We start from the raw sequence: 19,159 nt of genomic DNA on the forward strand, positions 1-19,159 counted from the left end.
CTCCCGGCCAGCTCCACGACAGAGTGTGAACCGTGTGGCTCGGGCCGTGCACCCCCACCCGGGGCCCTGAGAAGGTGGGTCACAGCGCACCTGCCCAGGAGCGTCGGCCCCCCAAGGGGGCATTATTTTGTTCTCACTGGCTTGACATCCTGGCTTAGCCTCAGAGCGTAAGCATGAGGGAGACACAGGCTTAAAAGTCAAAGCCCTGGGCACCCTGGGCAGCCCGGGTGGCTCAGCGGTTTAGCGCCGTCTTCAGCCCAGGGCATGACCGTGGAGACCCGGGATCGAGTCCCACGTCGGGCTCCTGCAAGGAGCCTGCTTCTCCCTCTGCCTGTGTCTCTGCCTCTTTCTCTGTCTCTCATGAATAAATAAATAAAATCTTAAAAAAAAAAAGTCAAAGCCCTAAACACAAAACAAATACAAAACAAAGCTCAGGTGACCCGTCTTGGCTGATGTTATCTCCGAAGCTTCAAACAAACATTAGCCACTTTATTTAAGTTGTATCTATAAATAACAATTGCTGCTATTATCACAGAGTAGCCTTTAAACTTTCTCACTATAATTTCAGAGAACAAAGTACACACCCCCCCTCTCTTTTTTTTTTTCCTTCCCAGAGCTGCAAGTGGGGACGCGACAGAAAGAACTTCTGGATATTGACAGTTCGTCTGTGATTCTCGAGGACGGAATAACCAAGCTAAATACCATCGGCCACTACGAGGTAAGAGCTGGGCTCAGCCCCCGACGCTCCCCCCCAGGCCCAGTCCTGACTCAACCGGCTCACCTCCAGGTAATGCCACGTAATTTCTTTGTTTTTTTAAAAAAAGTCACAGAACTCCCACCAGTTTCTGGCATAGTTTGCAGACTGCTTCCTTAGTCGCGCTTCTGGAAGAGCCGGGAATTACTGCCTCCTGTGGCCTGCGGGTCCCCTAGGTCCCCCTCTGCAAGGCCTTTGATTGTCATGTACTGATCCCTCCGCATCCTGCAGTCTGTGTGGCAGGTGTCACCTCACTTCCCTCCACGGCGTTCGCACAACCACATAACCTTGGCAGAGGGGCCTTTTTTTTTTCTAGAAGTTTCTAAAGAACTTCTACATTTCCTGTTTGTTTACGATAGCCAGCCTTGGCTCCTCTGGCCTCTGGCCCACATGCCAGCTGAGTCCAAGGTGGGAAGGGCGCCTGTGACCTCCCAGCACGCTGCGTCCTCAGCTCTCGGCTGTGGCCGCTCTGTGCTCGGTGCCAGGGTTGCCCACAGGGAGGCGAAGGCTGGGCGACCTACAGCCTCGGCAAGGGGGTGAGGAGGGACCCCGGGAACGAGGTGCCGCCTGCGGGGTGACAGTGCTGTGGCCCAGGGCGTCTGGGAGGGCTTCCTGGAGGAAGGTCTGACTAAGCGGAGGCCTGAGGGTGAAGGGAACCTCGCCAGCCGGCGGCGCCAGCATGCCTCGCAGGGAAGCCCTGGGGGCCCAGGGGCGGCGAGGGAGGAGCTGCTACGGGCCCAACCCCGCGATGGGAGAGCCAGGGCGCATGGCGCAGGGGCCGCACCAGCAGCTGCTCAGAGCGGAGCCGGGATCTGGACCCCACGCTGGGGCGCCACGCTCTGCGGCTTAACCCCCCACAGCCTGTTGGGGAGGGTGGCCCGAAGGGGACGCACAGACGGTACAGCCCTGTCAGCTTCCTCCTTTGACTTTTGTCCTGAGAAGAGTCCCAGGAAGCCACTGGAGGCTCTGAAGCAGGATCTGCGCTTCGGGAATGCCTGTGGCCCATGTGGCTCCGGGATCCGCATTAGAGGCACAGCCTGGGGATGGGGACACCCTGAGCAGCTGCTGCTAGAAGAATTTCCGGTGCGAGTGATGTTGGCCGGAGATGACCGGGTGGCTCCTGAGATGGGGACAAGCCGAGGGATCAGACGGCTGTCTCCGGGGCAAGGGTGCTCAGGATGGTGCTCAGGATGGCGGGGCGTACCCAGAGCTAGAGGAGGCCACAGGAGATGGCAGGAGCGGCCCCCCAGGCCTCTTGGAAAGTCAGCGCCTCCTGTCCTCAGGCCTGCGAAGTCCCCGGAAAGGCCTTTGGTCCCCACAGGCTCTCCCCTCGCCGGCGAGAAGCAGAGACTGCTCCTGAGGGACAGGGGACATCTCTTCCCTGGGGCTCTCTGGCTGCGCGTTCCCCAGAGCTGGTCTGGAAATAGCTGCTTCAGGTGACACCCGGCTGGGTGATGTCCCTGCAGCCTCCGCTGGGGCGCGTGGCAGACAAATCTGGGAGGGAGAACCTGCTGCTGTGCTCGGCCACCTGCAGCCCAGACTTCCAGCCTGCGAATCCTCCGCCAAGGAGCGGGTGGCTGGGCCTGTGGTCAGTGAAACTCCCCGGGGACGTCCTGAGAGCACATGTCCCCATGCTCCAGAGGGAGCTCCGTGGCCAGGAGGAGGCTGGGGCCAGATCCTGCCTGCGCCAGGTGCTCACACGGGGGCTTCTGTCGGGAGCGTAGGGCATGGTCTCGTCAGCAGGTGTGGAGGGACCGCAGCCGCAGGTGCCCCTTGTGGTGCTGGTGACTGAAGCACTTGCCTGCCCCACTGTGTGGCGAGGCTGGGCCACCCGGTCAGGCCCCCCAACCCGGGGCATGAGGTGGGCCACAAGGGAAGGGGCTCGGCCCCTCGCTGCCCGTCATCGGGAAGGCAGGACGAGCCGGCCCGGCATGGACAGGGAAGAGCCACCGTGCTGCCCGCCAGGCTGGGGAGGTGGCAGGAGAGACGGAGCATCAGCCTTCGCTGGAGACACCGGCCGCGCTAGACACCTATCTGCTTAAGGATGATAATGAAATTAATCCGGCCTGTAGTCACTTCCCGTCCAAATGATTTATTGGCTTCATACCCTAGCATTGCCACATGGTGGTAATAAATGACAAGACTAGGACACGGGGGCTTAAAGGATTCTCCTTATGTTTAAAAAGCTAAGCCGTAAGGCAAATAAACTCAGAGAGCTTGAAGGAAACTGGGGAGGTCATTGGCCCTGTGCTCTCTGCCTAGACCATCTCAAATACCCTGTGTTTCAAAGAGTGCTCGGGGGAAAAAAAGTATCCACCGCCACCCTCAGCCACCGAAATCTATACCCCACATCTCCCCTGCAGATTTAAAATTTGGAGTAATTTGACAGGGGTAGGCTGAAGCTTACTTTGTCCTTTCGTTAAAAAAAATTTTCTCCTGGAGCTTGCATTTCCCTCCAAAGAGACAAGATGCTAATTACCACTCTTATTCATTTACTAAAGTACCCTAGTTTGAGTCACTGTAAGTGCTTGAAAGCAAAAAAAAAACACCAACCTATATTTCGTTTAAAAATAGGGTCTAACTCAGAATGTTAAGTGATTCAGACTCATCTCCCTCCAATTAGCCCAAATTAGTTAGGTTTTAAAGTTAATCTTTAGTGACGGCCAGTTCCTCCTACCATCTAAACAAAGTCCTCTTGCTGGAGCGGGAGCCTGTTTCTTCTCGCCAGTTCCGTCCTTGGGGCGAGTGGAGTGTGGCCCGTCTCCTCAGAATGGATTTGAAGAACAGGGGTCTCGAGGGGATCTGAAGGCACAGCAGAAGCCTAGCACGTCCCTAGCCCCAAATTGCTGGCAACGCTGTGTCGTCTACGGGCTGGTTGCTTTGTGCAGCGACCCCGGCACTGTTTGCACGCATCCGTGCAGTGCACGTCCACCACCACCCTAGGCTGAAGATGCCCTTATTACCCTCCTTTTCCATCCGATGTGGCAGAGGAGGGCGGGTTTCTGCTACAGTCTCATTCCGCCCCATGCGGACAAGGGGTAGATAACACCCCTTACAAGCACATTAAGGCAGAGGCCTCTCTGTCCCCTATAACCAGCTCCTCCCCGAGTGCTTCCTTAACTGGCCGTCGCTGTGTGTACTTTGCGGTGAAGGAAGCTGCACTGTGTTCTGGAGCTGATGAGGTCCGGTGTATGGGCGGGGGTGGGGGTGGGGTTCTCTGGGTCCAGGCTTTCTTCCCCTCCCCTGCGTTCCCCTGTGACCTTTCGCTGGATGGTGTTATTGCTCTCACACCTTGCTATCGAGTGTGCACAACAGGCGTGGTGTCCGGCAGGAAGTGTTCTGCTAGAGATTGCACCTCTCCTCCTGAGCTGCAAGGTTTGAGGGGCAGAAAACAGGTGTTACCGCTGTGGTGTTGAAGGGTATTCTCGTAAGAGATGCAGGCTGATACCACAGTGGCCACTGCTCATGCTAATTGGTTGTTCAAATGATATTGAAAGCTCACAAGAATGTTCCAGAATGTCTGCTAGGTGAAGCCAGTGGTCCTCCCAGTCTGGTGGGCCATCAATGATACTAAAATGAAGGGATCTGACTATCTCTAAAGGTCTCCCACAGCATGGTGACGACTCCAGTATCTACTGCACAAGCCCGGAGTGCTGCTTGTATACCGGGCACTGTTCTGGGGGCCCTTACAAACGGCACCTGCTTTAGTCCTTGGTACCTGGTGGGACGGACACGGTCATTATTCCCATTCTAGGACCTGGGGAGGCTGAGAAACTTGACCAAGTTCACATTAGCTCTTCTCGCTGATGCCCCAAGGCTAGAAGCAGATGCAAAAGGGAATCGTCCTGCAGACAGTGGCTCTTCTCCTTACTTGGAGCCAGGCGTGTGGCCCATGCCCGCCGCCTCTAAAGCAGCCGTGGTGAGGGAAGTGACCAAATCATGAGAAACCCTGGTAAGCTACCTTCTCTGATGTCAAATTCAAAAAGGTAACGTCTTGGGATCCCTGGGTGGCGCAGTGGTTTGGCGCCTGCCTTTGGCCCAGGGCGCGATCCTGGAGACCCGGGATCGAATCCCACATCGGGCTCACGGTGCATGGAGCCTGCTTCTCCCTCTGCCTATGTCTCAGCCTCTCTCTCTCTCTCTCTGTGACTATCATAAATAAATAAAAATTAAAAAAAATAAACAAAAAAAAAAAAAACAAAAAGGTAACGTCTTCTAAAGTCTTCTGATGAATCCCGTGTCTGTGAGCTTACCGAAATGCTTCCCTATGCCTAATCCTGCATCATTTAAGGCCAGTCTTCCTTGAAGATGACAGCAGTTGCCCTCATCAGATGGGAGGCCTCTTTCAGGCATCCGAGAGCTCACAACGCCAGCCTGACAAAACAAAACAAAACAAAAAAAACGGGAGCGCTTAGGTTCCCAATGACAGGCACAGTCTTAGAGGCCATACTCGCTCCCAGAAGACAAGGTTAGGGTTCCAAGGGTCCTCGGAGTCTTCAGAGGGAGCTTGCTACTGGCCCAGGCTTAATCCCAAGGCTCCAGGGAAGAAGAAGGAGCCCTAGTGGCACTTTAACTAGTTTCAGGAATCCTTTATAGAGGTCTGTCCTGTCAAAAACCACATGTGTGATTTGTGTGTCGGGAATGTTCTGATGGCTCCCGAGCCTCCTTTGCTAATAGACTGAGCGAGGTTATCCCTCAGGCCCTGAGAAATGAGACTCTTTTTTCATTTGCCTCCAACCTTGGGGTGTCAATGAGAAGAGCTAAGGGGAGATGGGGAGAGCAGGAATGAGGAGAGGTCGTGGGGACGACACCTGCTGAACAGAGGTCTGTTTTCATATAAGACCATTTTCGGAATGAGGGGTACCAGTAAAGGTTTCCACATGGTGCTTTGTATTGATTATTGTGTTTTTGATCTTTTAAGAAAAAAAAAGTGTCACAATATTTTACGGTTTTCCATAAAATTCTTAGGCTAAAATCCAGCTTGTCTCTTAGGCTACATGATATGAAATTACCAATATTTGACCATTTCTTACTTACAAAAGTGGCAGTTTTGTTAAGGTTAAATGTAAGTTCAACCTTTTGTATGTAGAAAACCTATTTTTATAGAATTTTCTTCAACTTATGCCACAAAGATAGTATTTCACCACAAAGAAATCCCACCTTCACTTAGACATGACTTGGAGGATATTTACCTTCTGCTTATTTCAGGAGTGATTTCAATTGTTGACATGAGTTCCTTTTTGCCCTGTGTGGTCACAATCCCTAATTCTGATACTGGGGGAATCTACGGTTTTCTCCATCCTGTCCCGACACGGGCCAGTCATCACGGAAGGGGCACAGCCTTCCTGCCTCATTGAATCCTGGAGCACTGTGAGACTGGAAGGAATTTAATTTGAAATTGTCGTGTGTTACCAGTTCTGCTCTGGGCTGGAGAAACATTCCTGCCGTAGATCCATCTAGTGACATTAATCTTTCTTTGATTTAATTTGGTTTTCATTCCTAAAGTAGGGGCCCACAGGACGCTCCCTGCCTCACAGGAGCACAGGAGGATTAATGAGTCACTCTTAGGAAAGCATTTGGAGCTCCTCAGATGGAACAAACAGTATCATATTTTTAACACTTTAGATTCGGTGGCACTTCTCAAAAGGCATTTCTGTCCTTAACTCAGCAGCAGCTGACTTGTGCAAAATAGAAAATGGAGACCTTCCCCCACTCCCCCTTCCCCCCCCCCCACCAACCCCAACATCTGTTAAGTACAGTAGTTTCTATCTTACAATGGTGTTAAAGTGTCACGTGGGGGGAAATGTTCCAGCCCTAGAGCAGCTGGGAAAGTTAGAAATACACTCAGATACACACATACACAACTCATCCACTAATAAAATGCTTTTACACTTGCTCTTGGGAGATAATTTCAGAGTAAAATTTCCTTGGTACAAGCTGCGGCTGCGCTATCTTAATGCCTGAGCACCGTGCCAGCAGCGAGTCATTGCCAGCTCTTGAAAAGACATTTGAACTTTTGGCAGCGCTCCTTATCAGAAGGCCCATCCGTGGTGTTTGTGATTATAGACTAAGGGTGCTCACGTTCAGCAAAACAAAGCGTCTGACAGTAGTGGAGTATTGGCTCAACACTCAACAGGATCCGTTTGGGATTCATTCTTTGACAATTACCCAGAATGAATCACCAGCTTCCTTTTATGAAAAGATATTTATTGGCTTAGAAACAGAGCATATCCAGCTCTTTGTGGGGAGGAATTTTCTAACGATGTGCAAACGTTCTCATAAACTTGGTGTCTGAGTATTGCTAACGGGGTGCCTGCACAGAGTGTTTAATTGCATCAAATACGGAGGAGAATGGAACATTCAACCAGAAAACAATGGCTCAAGGGGAAAGGAGAGGATGGTTTGGTAATAACAGCAGAACGGTGAAGAAGTCAGTGAGAGTTCCGAATCCACGCTGGAGAAGCTTGTCCGGAGGCCCGGAGGCCCGGTGGCCCAGCCAGCCCCTGCTCAGCTCTGCCCCTCCCTACAAGACGTGGTGAACACCGCAGCTGGGGGCCTCTGGCCCGAGCCTAGCAGCTGGCTGGCAGCTGGCTGGACGCTGCCGGCTGGACAGCTCTGCCGGGGCGGCTCGGCTCCGCGTTCCTTCCTCTGCGGGTGCAGCCCGAAGGAGAGGAGGCTCTAATCCTCTGGTGCTTGCTAAGCAGGTTTGTGCATTCTGATAACCAGTGTGCAGGAGGCCAGAAGAGAAATTCTAGGTTTCTGCATTTTTTCCCCAAAGTGGGGAAGGACTAGGTCCAAAGTACTATTAGAATTCAGAACAGACTGAGGACTTTGAGAATGGAGGGAAGAAGCACTTATCTGGCCGTGTTCCAGAACGACAGGGTTATTAATCTACAGTCCCAGGATGAAGGCAAAGATTTCGGTATCCCTGACCTGCCTCTTCCTCAAGGCCCCTCTGTCCTAAATTTTTGTGGACTAGCCCCTTGGGACAATTTAGTCCTCACAAGAGGGGAGGCCTGCCCTCTGCATCTTAGCATCCAGTCGCCTGAAGGGCACTCCTTCCCCTGGTTGGTGGCAGGGGAGGGCTGCACTGGCGGGCCATTTGGCCCAGGATTCCACAGTCCCATAAGGCCTCAGGTGAGAACTCTTGACTTCATTGACAAAGGAGGGTACGCACGGGCACTACAGTGGAGTGTCGGTGTGGTAAAAGCATTCGTTTGTCAAATGTGTACATTAAAATCTGTGGCTTTTTTTTTTTTTAGTAGCTCTGTTGGAAGATCATTTATATACCATAAAGGTCACCTTTTAAAATGTACAATTCAGGGATCCCTGGGTGGCGCAGCGGTTTGGCGCCTGCCTTTGGCCCGGGGCGCGATCCTGGAGACCCGGGATCGAATCCCACGTCGGGCTCCCGGTGCGTGGAGCCTGTTCCTCCCTCTGCCTGTGTCTCTGCCGTGCGCTCTCTCTCTCTCTGTGACTATCATAAATAAATAAAAAATTAAAAAAAAAAAATAAAATGTACAATTCAAATGCAACTCTGGTGCATTTACAGAGTTGTGCAATCGCCACCACCACCTAATTTTAGAACATTTTCATCACCCCAAAAAGAAACCTTGAATTCATTAGCAGTCACTCCTCACTCTTCCGACCCCTGCTTTGGGCAACTAGTAATCCATTTTCTGTATGTATAAATCTGTCTCTTCTGGACATTTTATATAAATGGGATCGTACAATATGTGTCTTTTGTGACTGGCTTCTTTCACTTAGCATAATGTTTTTGAGGTTCATGTTGCAACATGTGTCAATACTTTTTATTGTAGGGCAGGTTTTTTGTAGTATATTCATACAATGCAATAATACAAAGTAATTTTAAAAGAAAGTACTGGTGTTGCAACAAGGTGAATAAATATCAAAGACCTTATGTTGACCCTAAGCCAGACATCAGAAAAAAAAAATATATATATATAGTTGACCCTTGATCAACTATATATATAGTTGATTCAAACCTGATTCAAATGCAGGTTTGAACTGCACAAGTCACTTACATGCCTTTTTTTTTCAACAGAGTACTATAAATGTATCTTCTAATTTTATTTATAATTTTTTATATTTTCTCTAGCTTGTTTTATTATAAGAATATAGTATATAATACATCAAACATACAAAATGTGTTAATTGTTCTTGGTAAGGCTTCCTATCAACAGTGGGCTATTGGCAGTTAAGTTTTGGGGGAGTCAAAAGTTATATGGGGAGTTTCAATGGTGCAGGGTGGGGGGCAGTACCCCCAGCCGCCATGTTGTTCAAGAGCCAGCTGTACTATAGGATTCCATTCATATGAAGTTCAAGAGCAGATGGAAGTCGGAATAGTGATTACCTCTGGCTGAGGATGCAGTGGTTATTGACTGGGAAGGGACAATGGGGGTACTCCTGGGAACCTTGAAATATTTTATATCTTGATGTGGGTAGTGTTTACACAGGTATATACATAAATGGACATTCGTTGAGTTGTACCCCTGTGAACGTTAAGTGCTTTCCTATAAGTTATACTTAGTTTTTATTTAAAAGTATGTGCAATTTTTATGATTTTACAAGCTTCTTTTAAAAAATATATACCTGCCAGATAGAGAACAAATAAGTGTACCACCGGATGGGTGGTCACAAAGTGAGCACATCCTGTAACTACTACTCAGGTCAAGAATTAGAACATTATGGGTCCTTCAGAAGCCCCTTCCCGACCCCTCCTAATCACTAACCCCACTCTCTTCTCCAAACATCTAACGTCATAGTTTGACTGTTTTTGTGTTTGGCATTTTTTTAAAGCTTTATGTGCATGGAATCACAAACTATATATTTCTTTGTGTGGCTTCTCTTGCTCAACATTATTGTGAGGTTTACCCATGTGGTGTGTAGACATAATTTGCTCATTTCTGTTGTTTTATATTCTGTTGTATGGACACACCCCAAATTATTTATTCATTGATGATATTTGGTTGTTTCTAGTATAGGGCAATCACAAATAGTTTATCAGGATATGTACTTATTTCTGTTGGGTATATACCTAGGTGTGAAATTGCTCTGTCCTACGATCATGACAACAGTTTTGGATACCTGTTTCAGCATTTCTCAATATAGTAGGAATCTCAAAAGAGCTAGTAGCCCAAGCCTCTCTTGACTTCTGAAAGGCTGGGGAACATCTTAGCACAGCCTCCTCTTCCCTCCTTCCAGGGTTGGCCCATCTCCCATTGGCTCTCCTCGCCCCCCCGCCCCCCCAGCCTCACTACACCTCACTGCCTCGTCCATCTCCTTCACAGAACTATGAGCTCCTTGAGGGCAGAGACAGTGTCTTGGTCATCATTATAGCTCCAGCACAGGGCCCACAACATAGACACTCTTGATAAATATTTAATAAGTGAGAGAATGTAAGATCCATCCAGCTATCTACTTCCTGGATGAAGTTGAGAAATACATTAAATTTTGAAAACTCATTTGTTTTTTATCTTTGTTTTTCAGATATCAAATGGATCCACTATAAAAGTCTTTAAGAAGATAGCAAATTTTACTTCAGGTAACCAATATAATGTTAACCTTTTGTGCTCACCCACTTTTATAACGTATCACTTTCTGCTTCTCTCAGATGTATTGTCACAAAGGTGAGATTGAGTTGTTGCTATGTAATTCTCTGAAACTGGAGAAAAGCCATTTGGATCTGCTTCTATTCCTAAGGATGTGAGCCTGTGAGGAGGAGGACAGGAGATGTAAACAGCAGTTGGCCAGGACTTCCCAGCACTAAGGAGGTCTCTGCCTCTTGACAGCCCTAACCTCAGGGAGGAATCTCAGCCTTCCTCGCTCCATTCCAGCTCTTCAGTAGGATGATGCCTAATCAGAGAAGAGGGAAGCTTGTAGATAATCACACACATGCTTGCAAGTGCTGAACAAATAAGATAACCCACTTAGAAATCCAAATCTCCTTTGATAGCATCTACAAAATTTCCAGAAAGTGGAGCAAGGCAAAATAAACGAGCTTTTATGGGGAAAGTCTGTAGGCCAGGCTCTAAACTCTCTACCACCTCCCTGATAGCCTCGGGACAAGAAAACATTGCGTTGGTGCTTGGAGAAAATCCCTAGATCCTGACCCATACTGGTCTCCAGAGAAATTGTACCCCAATCCTCAGCCCTTAGAAAGGTTCTGGGCCTCACCTAACAGGAATTCTTACACATATAACTGGAAAGGAGGCTTCCTAGATTCAAGACTAAGAGCAGACTGGTGGGTCCCAGTGCAAATAGGGAATGCACAGCCCCAAATTCAATAGAAAGGATAATTATGTAGGTTGAAGGACACCTTTTTGGGGGACCCCCCCCAGTCCATCATTGCATCTGGCTGCAGTGAGAGAAGCCACCTTGCAGAGGGTGGCTGTCATTCTGGCATAGGGAAATTGATAACCTTGCGTTATAAAAAGTGGAAGAGCTTTGTATTTTAAGCTTCAAGGACTGGGCCTGTTGCGAGCCTGATATTTGGGGATCTTGCATTTGGATCTCCTCATGGGACCTCAAGGCAGTCAGTGCCTCTGCTTCCTCCCTGACCAGTTCAGCTGACAGCCATCATTTTGATCACTCCCCTGCTAACCCTTCAAACCTCCTGCCTCTGTCCCCCTTTCCCACTCTCTCTTTCTCTCATACCCCCAGCCCTGGATGAACCCAACCACTGGCCATTTTCTGAGCGGACACCCAGGCTAGAGGAGAGGAGAGTTGGAGTCACTGTAAATTCATGGTGCCCAACATGACCAGGACCCCCAGTGCAGCCTACACACACTGTGCTCTCCAGAATCCTACCTTCCCTCCTTGAAGTTCTGACCCACAGAGGTCTATCAGCAGCTGACTTGATCCTCTATTTCAAAGAGAAAACAGGAATCAAAACTCCCTCAACATCTAGACCAAACCTACCACCTTACCTGTGTCTGCCTTGGTGCTAACCCTGGCATTCCAGGGTTGTCCTTCCTCCCATCCAAGGCCAGTGTCTCACCTGTGCCTTCGATCCCATCCTTTCCAACCTTGCAAGCATTCTTATACCACAGATAATCTTCTCTCACCTATACCTCCCCACCTACTGCAGTTTTTCCCTTAGTGTTAGTCTCCCCCATTTTTAATACAAAAAAAAAAAAACCTAGTGCCTTAATTCCTCACACCCCCCCCCCCCGTTACCACTCCCTTTACTGCCACATTTCTTTCAGGATTGTCCTTACCCTCTGCCACTCTCACACTTGCTCTGCAAGCTCCAACTTGCCCTTCTTTCACATCCCAGGAAGGGTTGCGTTCTTTCTGCCTTAGGGTCTTTGCACCCATTTCCCTTCTCCCATTTGCCTAATTCCAGCCATTCGTTTAGGTTCAGCCCCGACATTCCTTTCTCTGAGAAACCCCCCAGAATAGGACAGACCCTCCTTACTTTCTCAGCATAGACTTCTTCATAAACTGTATCACAATTGTAAATAATTAATTGTATAATTAGTAGTAGGAAGTCTCTCCTTGCCTAGGATGTAAATTCTGTTGGAAGGATACTAGGTCTGTCTCAATCACTACCTTTCACCAGGAGTCCCTGGCACTCAGTAGGTGCCCCAGGTACATCTGTTAGTAAGGCCTGAACCTCTCCTACCCCACCCCCAGCAAGGGGACCATTCAGCCTGTTTTAATACTTCCAGAAATAGGGAACCTGTTCCTAACTCCAGGTTCTGGCCCATTCTCTCTTCACATTGTTGAGATCTTAAGATGCAGCAGGGTGAAAAAAATGTAGCTATGAAGAGCTCAAGTAACTTTTTCTGTTTATAGCATTTTATGACAAGGCCAATTAGCCCGTGGTTGTTTTTTTAATAGACTGCTTTCTCTCCCCTTCTCTGGCGTTCAGATGTGGAATACTCAGAAGACCACTGCCATTTGGTGAGTTCAGTCTTTCTTGTGCTTGCCACTGAACCCGGATGCCTTCTGTAGCATGAACGGTCTCCTTGGGTAACGCTTCTACTCTGTCTTCCCGTTAGATTTTACCAGATTCAGAAGCATTCCAAGATGTACAAGGAAAGAGACATCGAGGGAAGCACAAGTTCAAAGTAAAAGAAATGTATCTGACAAAGCTGCTGTCGACCAAGGTACACTTACTGTTCTGGGAGTGCTTTTACGGCTACCTTGGGGGTGTATGATGTGTTTGACTTAATTTCCACTGAAGTGTGAAAATGTTACAAATCCCTTGTGCCTTCTAGCAAAGCAAAATGAAAGTTTAAATTGTAAACACTTCCTACCCTCTTCTTTTTTTTTTTATAAACTGCAAAGATAACAGCACTTTACAAATTTTGACTGTCGTATCTTCAATCAGGGATTTAATATTGTTCCCAGTCCTTTTACCCACCATTTCACTATTGTTATTTTTTAGGTTGATGGCATAATTATTCTTTTTTGTTTACTTGTTGTTAAAGATGAGCAATAAAACTCCTTCTCTGAATTACGAATAAATGAAGGGCGAGGTCAGTGACTATAAACCTTTTCAATCTTTTTTCATTTTAAAGTTAAGAATTCTGTTCACCTATATAAGTGTCAGATGTGAAAGCTGGTGGAATACCAAGTCAGAAGCAAATTTTACTTTATCTGGCTTTTAGTGGGATTAACAGAAGTCTGTGGTAATCCGCTTCCCCCCCCACTCCCCACCCCAAAAGACTAGTACTATAAATGCTATTATCTACACCTGGCCCTGGTCTCCTGATGGGCATGCTTCTTCAGATTATAGCAGAGGGTATGTTTAGAGCTCGGTAGATGACAACCAGAGCCTCTTGATTTTCTCATCTGTCCCACAGAGCTCTATTTGGCTTTTGAAAAAATGCTCAAATGCTTTGGAAAAAGTACACAATAAACACCTATTGATAGAAGTACATGCAACGAAAAAATTCTGGGAACTGAGCAACATTAAGTTTTTCCAGGTTGAACATAATAAAAGCTAAACATTCGTGGCTTCTTGGTTTATGTATACAGTCCTACAACTGACATTTCAACTGCTAGAGATTTTTCTAAGATATCCTCTCTGTTGACGAAACAATGTTATCAGCAAGAAGCTGATGAACCAAATCTAAACCTGGGCATAGATTTTCAGGACTCTTGTCCCATTCTGTGAATGTTGACCGCATTCGATAATTTTACATATTTTCTCTTAAAGTTGTTTTTTTCTGTTTTGTACATCATCTTCTCTGAACTGGAATTTCATTTTTCCATTGTATTCAAAACTTTTTTTTTTTTAATCTCCCAAGTCTGATATTCTCTATCTTTCAGGTGGCAATTCATTCTGTGCTTGAAAAACTTTTTAGAAGCATTTGGAGTTTACCCAACAGCAGAGCCCCATTTGCTATAAAATACTTTTTTGACTTTTTGGATGCCCAGGCTGAAAACAAAAAAATCACAGATCCTGATGTCGTACATATTTGGAAAACAAACAGGTGGGAACAAACAGTAGGTGATTACTGTTTTCAAGAATCTGGGACAGAATTTTAACTAAAAGGAGGGCACAGTAGTCACAGAAGGATTCATTATCCCTAGATCAGAATGTTTTGGCTTGGTAAGCTATCATGTCAAAGCAGATTCTTCCTCTGTTACTATTTTTAAACAAGAAACAAAACCCTTCCTACTCCGAGGTCCTATTCTTTAGAATAAAATAAACTTAATCTTTAATGCATGAAAAAGACCTTATAAGGAATGTTAAATTTAGCTTGACCAGAAGATGAGAAATTAGTATTTTGTGATTTTATTATACACTTTTCCATTAGAGAATACTTATTACTTTGCAGTTACCAAGCTGTCTATATTCTGATTCTACATAGACATTTGTTTTTATTTGATCGAGTGCAGTACTTAGATACCATGAGAATTTGCCAAAGCCTGTGTTTTGTTTTGTTTTCTAACAAACATTTTACCTTAAACTGAGGCAAGGCATCCAGATCTATTCTAAACTTCTTCTCAGTAAACAAACAGAGCTCATTATCTCTATTTGAAATACTTTGTGCATGAGCTATGAATAAAACTCCGTGCTAAGATGTAATAGAAGTTTTCAGCGCAGTCTCCAGCCCTCCCAAGCACCGAGGGTGTGCAGGCTGTTTTAATAAATACTAAAATCTGTAGTTCCCAGAGCTCTAGGCCTCATCTTCTCCCATTTAATCCAGGTCTGTCCCACCTATCTACACTGGCTCATTCCCATCCTGTGTTCTAGCCTCTTATTCCCAGGTCCTACTACTCCCACACCAAGCTTGGGTGCTTCAAGCTCCCATTTTACTGTGAAGATTGTGGCACCTGAGCAGGGACAGTAGTCAGGACAGTCGAGCTCTGGAGAGGCCCAGCAGCCTTATGATGGAGCTAATTTGCTAGGCCAGAGTTGAGAAGGAGACCATGGAAAGACTCTGAATGATTGATTCCCAGGTTCATATTCAAATACTCATTTGAGTACCTACTATGTGCCTAGCACTGTTAGGTGCTAGAGATATAGCAATGAATGGAATAGACAAAAATTTGTGTTCTTATAGGGCTTGCATTTTAATGGCACTAGGTAAATTATAGTATATTAGAAGTTTAGTACAGCAGACAAGGGGGGAAAGGATAGAGAGTAACAGGATAGAGTGGTCAGAGATGATACTTGAGTCAGGTCTTGAAAGAGGAGAGGGCATAAACAATGGACCTATCTGTTTGAGGACAGTTTCTGGAAGATGGACAGCAAAAGCAAAAGTCCGGAGCTACAAGCTTGCTGGTATGCATGAAGAATGACGAAGCGCCCAGTAGTGGAGTTAGAAGGAATAAGGTGAAGATTAGCAGATGAGGGTTGTGGCCCAGACCATGCAGGGACTGTCACCTGAGGCAGATGGAGAGCATAGAGGGTTTTGAGCAGAGGAGAGACATGATCTGACCCCGTGTTAGGAAGATCGCTGGTAGTTGTGGGGTTCTAAGGGCTAATAACCCAGCTGAGAGACAACGGTGGCTTAGGCCAGGGTGTGGCACTTAGAGGGGGTGAGAAGAGGAAGTTCTGGAGACTCGATCAAACGTTTTCATGGGTGACCACCGTCTAATACAATCCAGAACCATTTGGAGAAAATTCTTGTCTTGTCTGTGGCCACTTTTGCATTTCTCCTGTTCTAGTCTTGCCTTTCAGTAGCGCTTGTCAGTTTAACCCTTTCGTGTTCTGAGCGATGCTGCCATCTGTCGCTTGGTATGTTTGGCAAAGCTGACGTGCATACTTCAGTAACAAGGGCAAAAACGCCCGTTTACAAACTGCGATAAACAGAGCATCCGCCTCCTACGGAGGGCTGTATCTGAAAGGAGATTTCTCTTTGGAACAGCCTTCCTCTTCGCTTCTGGGTAAACATCCTGAAGAACCCTCAGTTTGTCTTTGACATTAAGAAGACACCACACATAGACGGCTGTTTATCTGTGATTGCCCAGGCATTCATGGACGCATTTTCTCTCACGGAGCAGCAACTTGGGAAGGTAAGTCCTAGCTTTAGTGTTGCTTATGTGTACTCCTGTGAGTCTCAAGCTTTTTTTCTTGTAAACATCCAAACAATAAACAACTGTCTAAACCATGGAAGATAAAAAGAAACAGTCATTGGTAGTCACTGAAAATTTGCTTTTCTTTAAAACCTACTGAATTTATTTTTCAACTAGTTTACATATATTAAAAAAAAGATGATTATCTCCATCCTACTGAGGAACTCTGCCTACGAATACTTTTACCACAAAGTATAAATTTTGTTTCCTAGAAAAGCATTCTTCAGACACTATTGAAACTATTGAAATTTGCTTAGCTAACTTAATCCATCTGAATACAGGTGATCCTTGAATAATGGGGGGTGATGGGTACCAATCCTTCATGTAGTTGAAATTACCCTGCAACTTGTGGCTTCCCCAAGACTTAACTGTTAATAGCCTACTGGAAGCTTTATTGCTAATATAAACAGCTAATTAACACATATTTTGTATATGTTATAGGTATTATATACTGCATTCTTACCATAAAGCCAGAGAAAACAGTAAGGAAACTGTACGAGAAAACATATTTACTGTGCTGTATCGAAAAAACACCATGTAGAGTAAGAGCAGACCCACAGAATTCAAAACCATGCTGCTCAAGGGTCAGCTGTACACCTAAGAGTCTATTTGAATATAACAAATTGCTTATGGGGAAGAAAATCTTGCCTGAGATTTCTACCACCACCAGCTCGTCAATTCATAATCAAAATATCGATATTGTTTTTCTTTTGGCTTTCTTTGCTGAGCAAAAGCCCCAGGAAATCAAAGAAAGATAAAAATACAGAGCCAAATATGAAAGGGATGTTTTGGTCTTATTCAAGCATAAACTGAGCAATATCTGTACCTCTCTTAATGCTAGAGCAGTGTGCCTTTGGTATAAGGATTGAGAGTGCCTGGAATGAAATGCAGTTGATGTTTCACAGGTGCCTCAGCCTCCTAGTCTGAATCTATACTGTCACCACTATTTCTGCAAAACAAACCTGTCTGTACTTTTGTCTTTCTAGCATCCCCTTTGTCTCTCAAGGTAAACTCCTTTGGTCACTATTTCTCATTCTGTCCTATCCCTTGGTCCCCTCCCCGCTGGGACACCTGCCTCAGAACTGGTCTCCTGGCCCCAGCTGTCTCATCCCCCCATCTTTTCCTTTTCACTGTGTCTCAGGTCTCCTCTTAAGAATTGTAAATACTTCCTATCACCTACCAGGTAAAATCTTCACAGTGCCACATAGCCCTTCCTGATTGGGTGTCAAGTCTCTTTTCTGGCAAACTCCATATGCTTTCTATGTTACAGCTTTTACTTTTCCGAAACTTAGCATGAACTTGTTTTTGTATCCCTTTCTGTCTCATTACCCCTGTGTCTAGTGAAACTTACTCATTCATTCGCTGTGCAAACATGTGTACCAGAAACTGTAGGAGACTGTGATCAGTCTAAATATACCTACTCTGTGACCATTCCTGACACATTGCCCACACCCATTCTTCATTTGACCAATGCAATGAAAGACTAAAATGCTGCTTCATTCACAGTTTTAAAAAAAAAAAAGGCGGCTGTTAACTCATTAAGTGAAATATACCAAGAACACAGTAATCATCACAAGAACCACATAAGGTGGTTATTACCCTTATTTTATAGATGAGGAAATTGATGTTCTGAGAGGTTAAAGTCTTGGTTAAGATCCCACAAAGTGATTAGGATCCCTGATTTGTCCAACTCCACTGTGCTTTTCTTTATACCCTGATACTAATTACTAGTATCATAGTAAGCACTGTGTTAAAGTTTGTTTCCCCAACTAGATTATAAGCTGCTTAAAGGCAGGTACTAGTCCTCTTTATCTTTTTACATTCAACATTTGCCAGTCTAAATAAATTTTTATCGAATGCACGATCACATGATTTAGGAGTTCTACTTGATAAGTGCAAAAAATCTCAGTAATACCTCAGTGCAGGCATCCTTCACAGTGATGCAGCCACTAATACGGCTATTCGTGCCCTCAATACATTTAAAAAGGTACTGGGACATTAGACCTATTTTTAACTCGCCCATCTTACCTGAGTAGGAGAGTTTTTAAATATTTTTGAAAAATGACTTTGAAAAATAAAATCTTGATTGTTAATAATGATCACTATTCTAATTACATAAAAACATTCAAGCTGACACGGAACTTTTGCAAAATCAGACATCAGAGCCCCCAGTACTAACGACCGTGTACTTCCTTGCGGACAGTGAAAGATCTTTATAATCTAATCAAAGGGACAAGCAGAAGAATCCACCACTGCCAATTACTTACCACTTTCATGGTTATATAAAGGGCTCAATCAGACCTACAGTCAAGTCTTTCATAAATGCCAAAATTCACTGGTGGGTGAGGATGAGAGCAAATGTTTTAATTCAGGCTTTTTACAACCATTAGTAATGAACTATGATTGAAATAAGTTCCATTGTTACAGTAACTCAAAATCATGCAAAAATAATAATTTTAGTTCTTTTCTGAGAGGAAGGCAGAATATATTAGCATTTAATCCGCCTAAAAAGAACAGTGACTCACCAGAACTATCTAGATAGCAGTCAGTCATTCAGTCAACGTTTATGAAGGCCCACTGCATGACCAAGCCTTGTTACTAGGAGGTAATCATGGCGGACGTTCAGCTACACTGGTACTGTTACAAATTCCCCATGGTTTTTTACTCTTGGCCATGGCTGCTCTTTTTTTCAGGAAGCACCAACTAATAAACTTCTCTATGCCAAGGATATCCCAACCTACAAAGAGGAAGTAAAATCTTATTACAAAGCAATCAGGGATTTGCCTCCATTGTCATCTTCGGAAATGGAAGAATTCTTAACTCAGGAATCTAAGGTATTGCTAGAAA

At 45.7% G+C, this 19,159-nt stretch overlaps 2 protein-coding genes across 11 annotated transcripts in view; one reads left to right on the forward strand and one right to left on the reverse strand.

The window, feature by feature from the left end:
* PLXNC1 (plexin C1) overlaps nucleotides 1–19,159 on the forward strand; it is a 137,563-nt gene that overhangs the window by 114,322 nt on the left and 4,082 nt on the right. Inside the window, exons 23-29 of the mRNA XM_072771589.1 lie at nucleotides 615–718; nucleotides 10,265–10,319; nucleotides 12,651–12,682; nucleotides 12,781–12,888; nucleotides 14,057–14,220; nucleotides 16,105–16,252; nucleotides 19,006–19,146. Coding sequence (XP_072627690.1) covers nucleotides 615–718; nucleotides 10,265–10,319; nucleotides 12,651–12,682; nucleotides 12,781–12,888; nucleotides 14,057–14,220; nucleotides 16,105–16,252; nucleotides 19,006–19,146 — 752 coding nt within the window. The remainder of the gene's footprint in view (nucleotides 1–614; nucleotides 719–10,264; nucleotides 10,320–12,650; nucleotides 12,683–12,780; nucleotides 12,889–14,056; nucleotides 14,221–16,104; nucleotides 16,253–19,005; nucleotides 19,147–19,159) is intronic.
* The window catches only part of CEP83 (centrosomal protein 83), a 147,595-nt gene continuing 128,904 nt past the window's right edge, over nucleotides 469–19,159 (reverse strand). For 8 of the 10 annotated variants that reach the window (XR_012005851.1, XR_012005848.1, XR_012005847.1 and 5 more), the window contains 2 exons: nucleotides 18,838–19,049; nucleotides 15,283–16,339 (listed from right to left, as the gene is read on the reverse strand). The gene's annotated coding sequence lies outside the window, so the exon portion shown is untranslated. Of the gene's footprint in view, nucleotides 5,129–15,282; nucleotides 16,340–18,837; nucleotides 19,050–19,159 lie in introns of those variants that run through there. The other 2 variants (XR_012005850.1, XR_012005849.1) reach the window with 2 other exon arrangements.

The sequence above is a fragment of the Canis lupus genome, chromosome 13 (assembly GCF_048164855.1).
Source record: "Canis lupus baileyi chromosome 13, mCanLup2.hap1, whole genome shotgun sequence".
Lineage (NCBI taxonomy): Eukaryota > Metazoa > Chordata > Mammalia > Carnivora > Canidae > Canis > Canis lupus.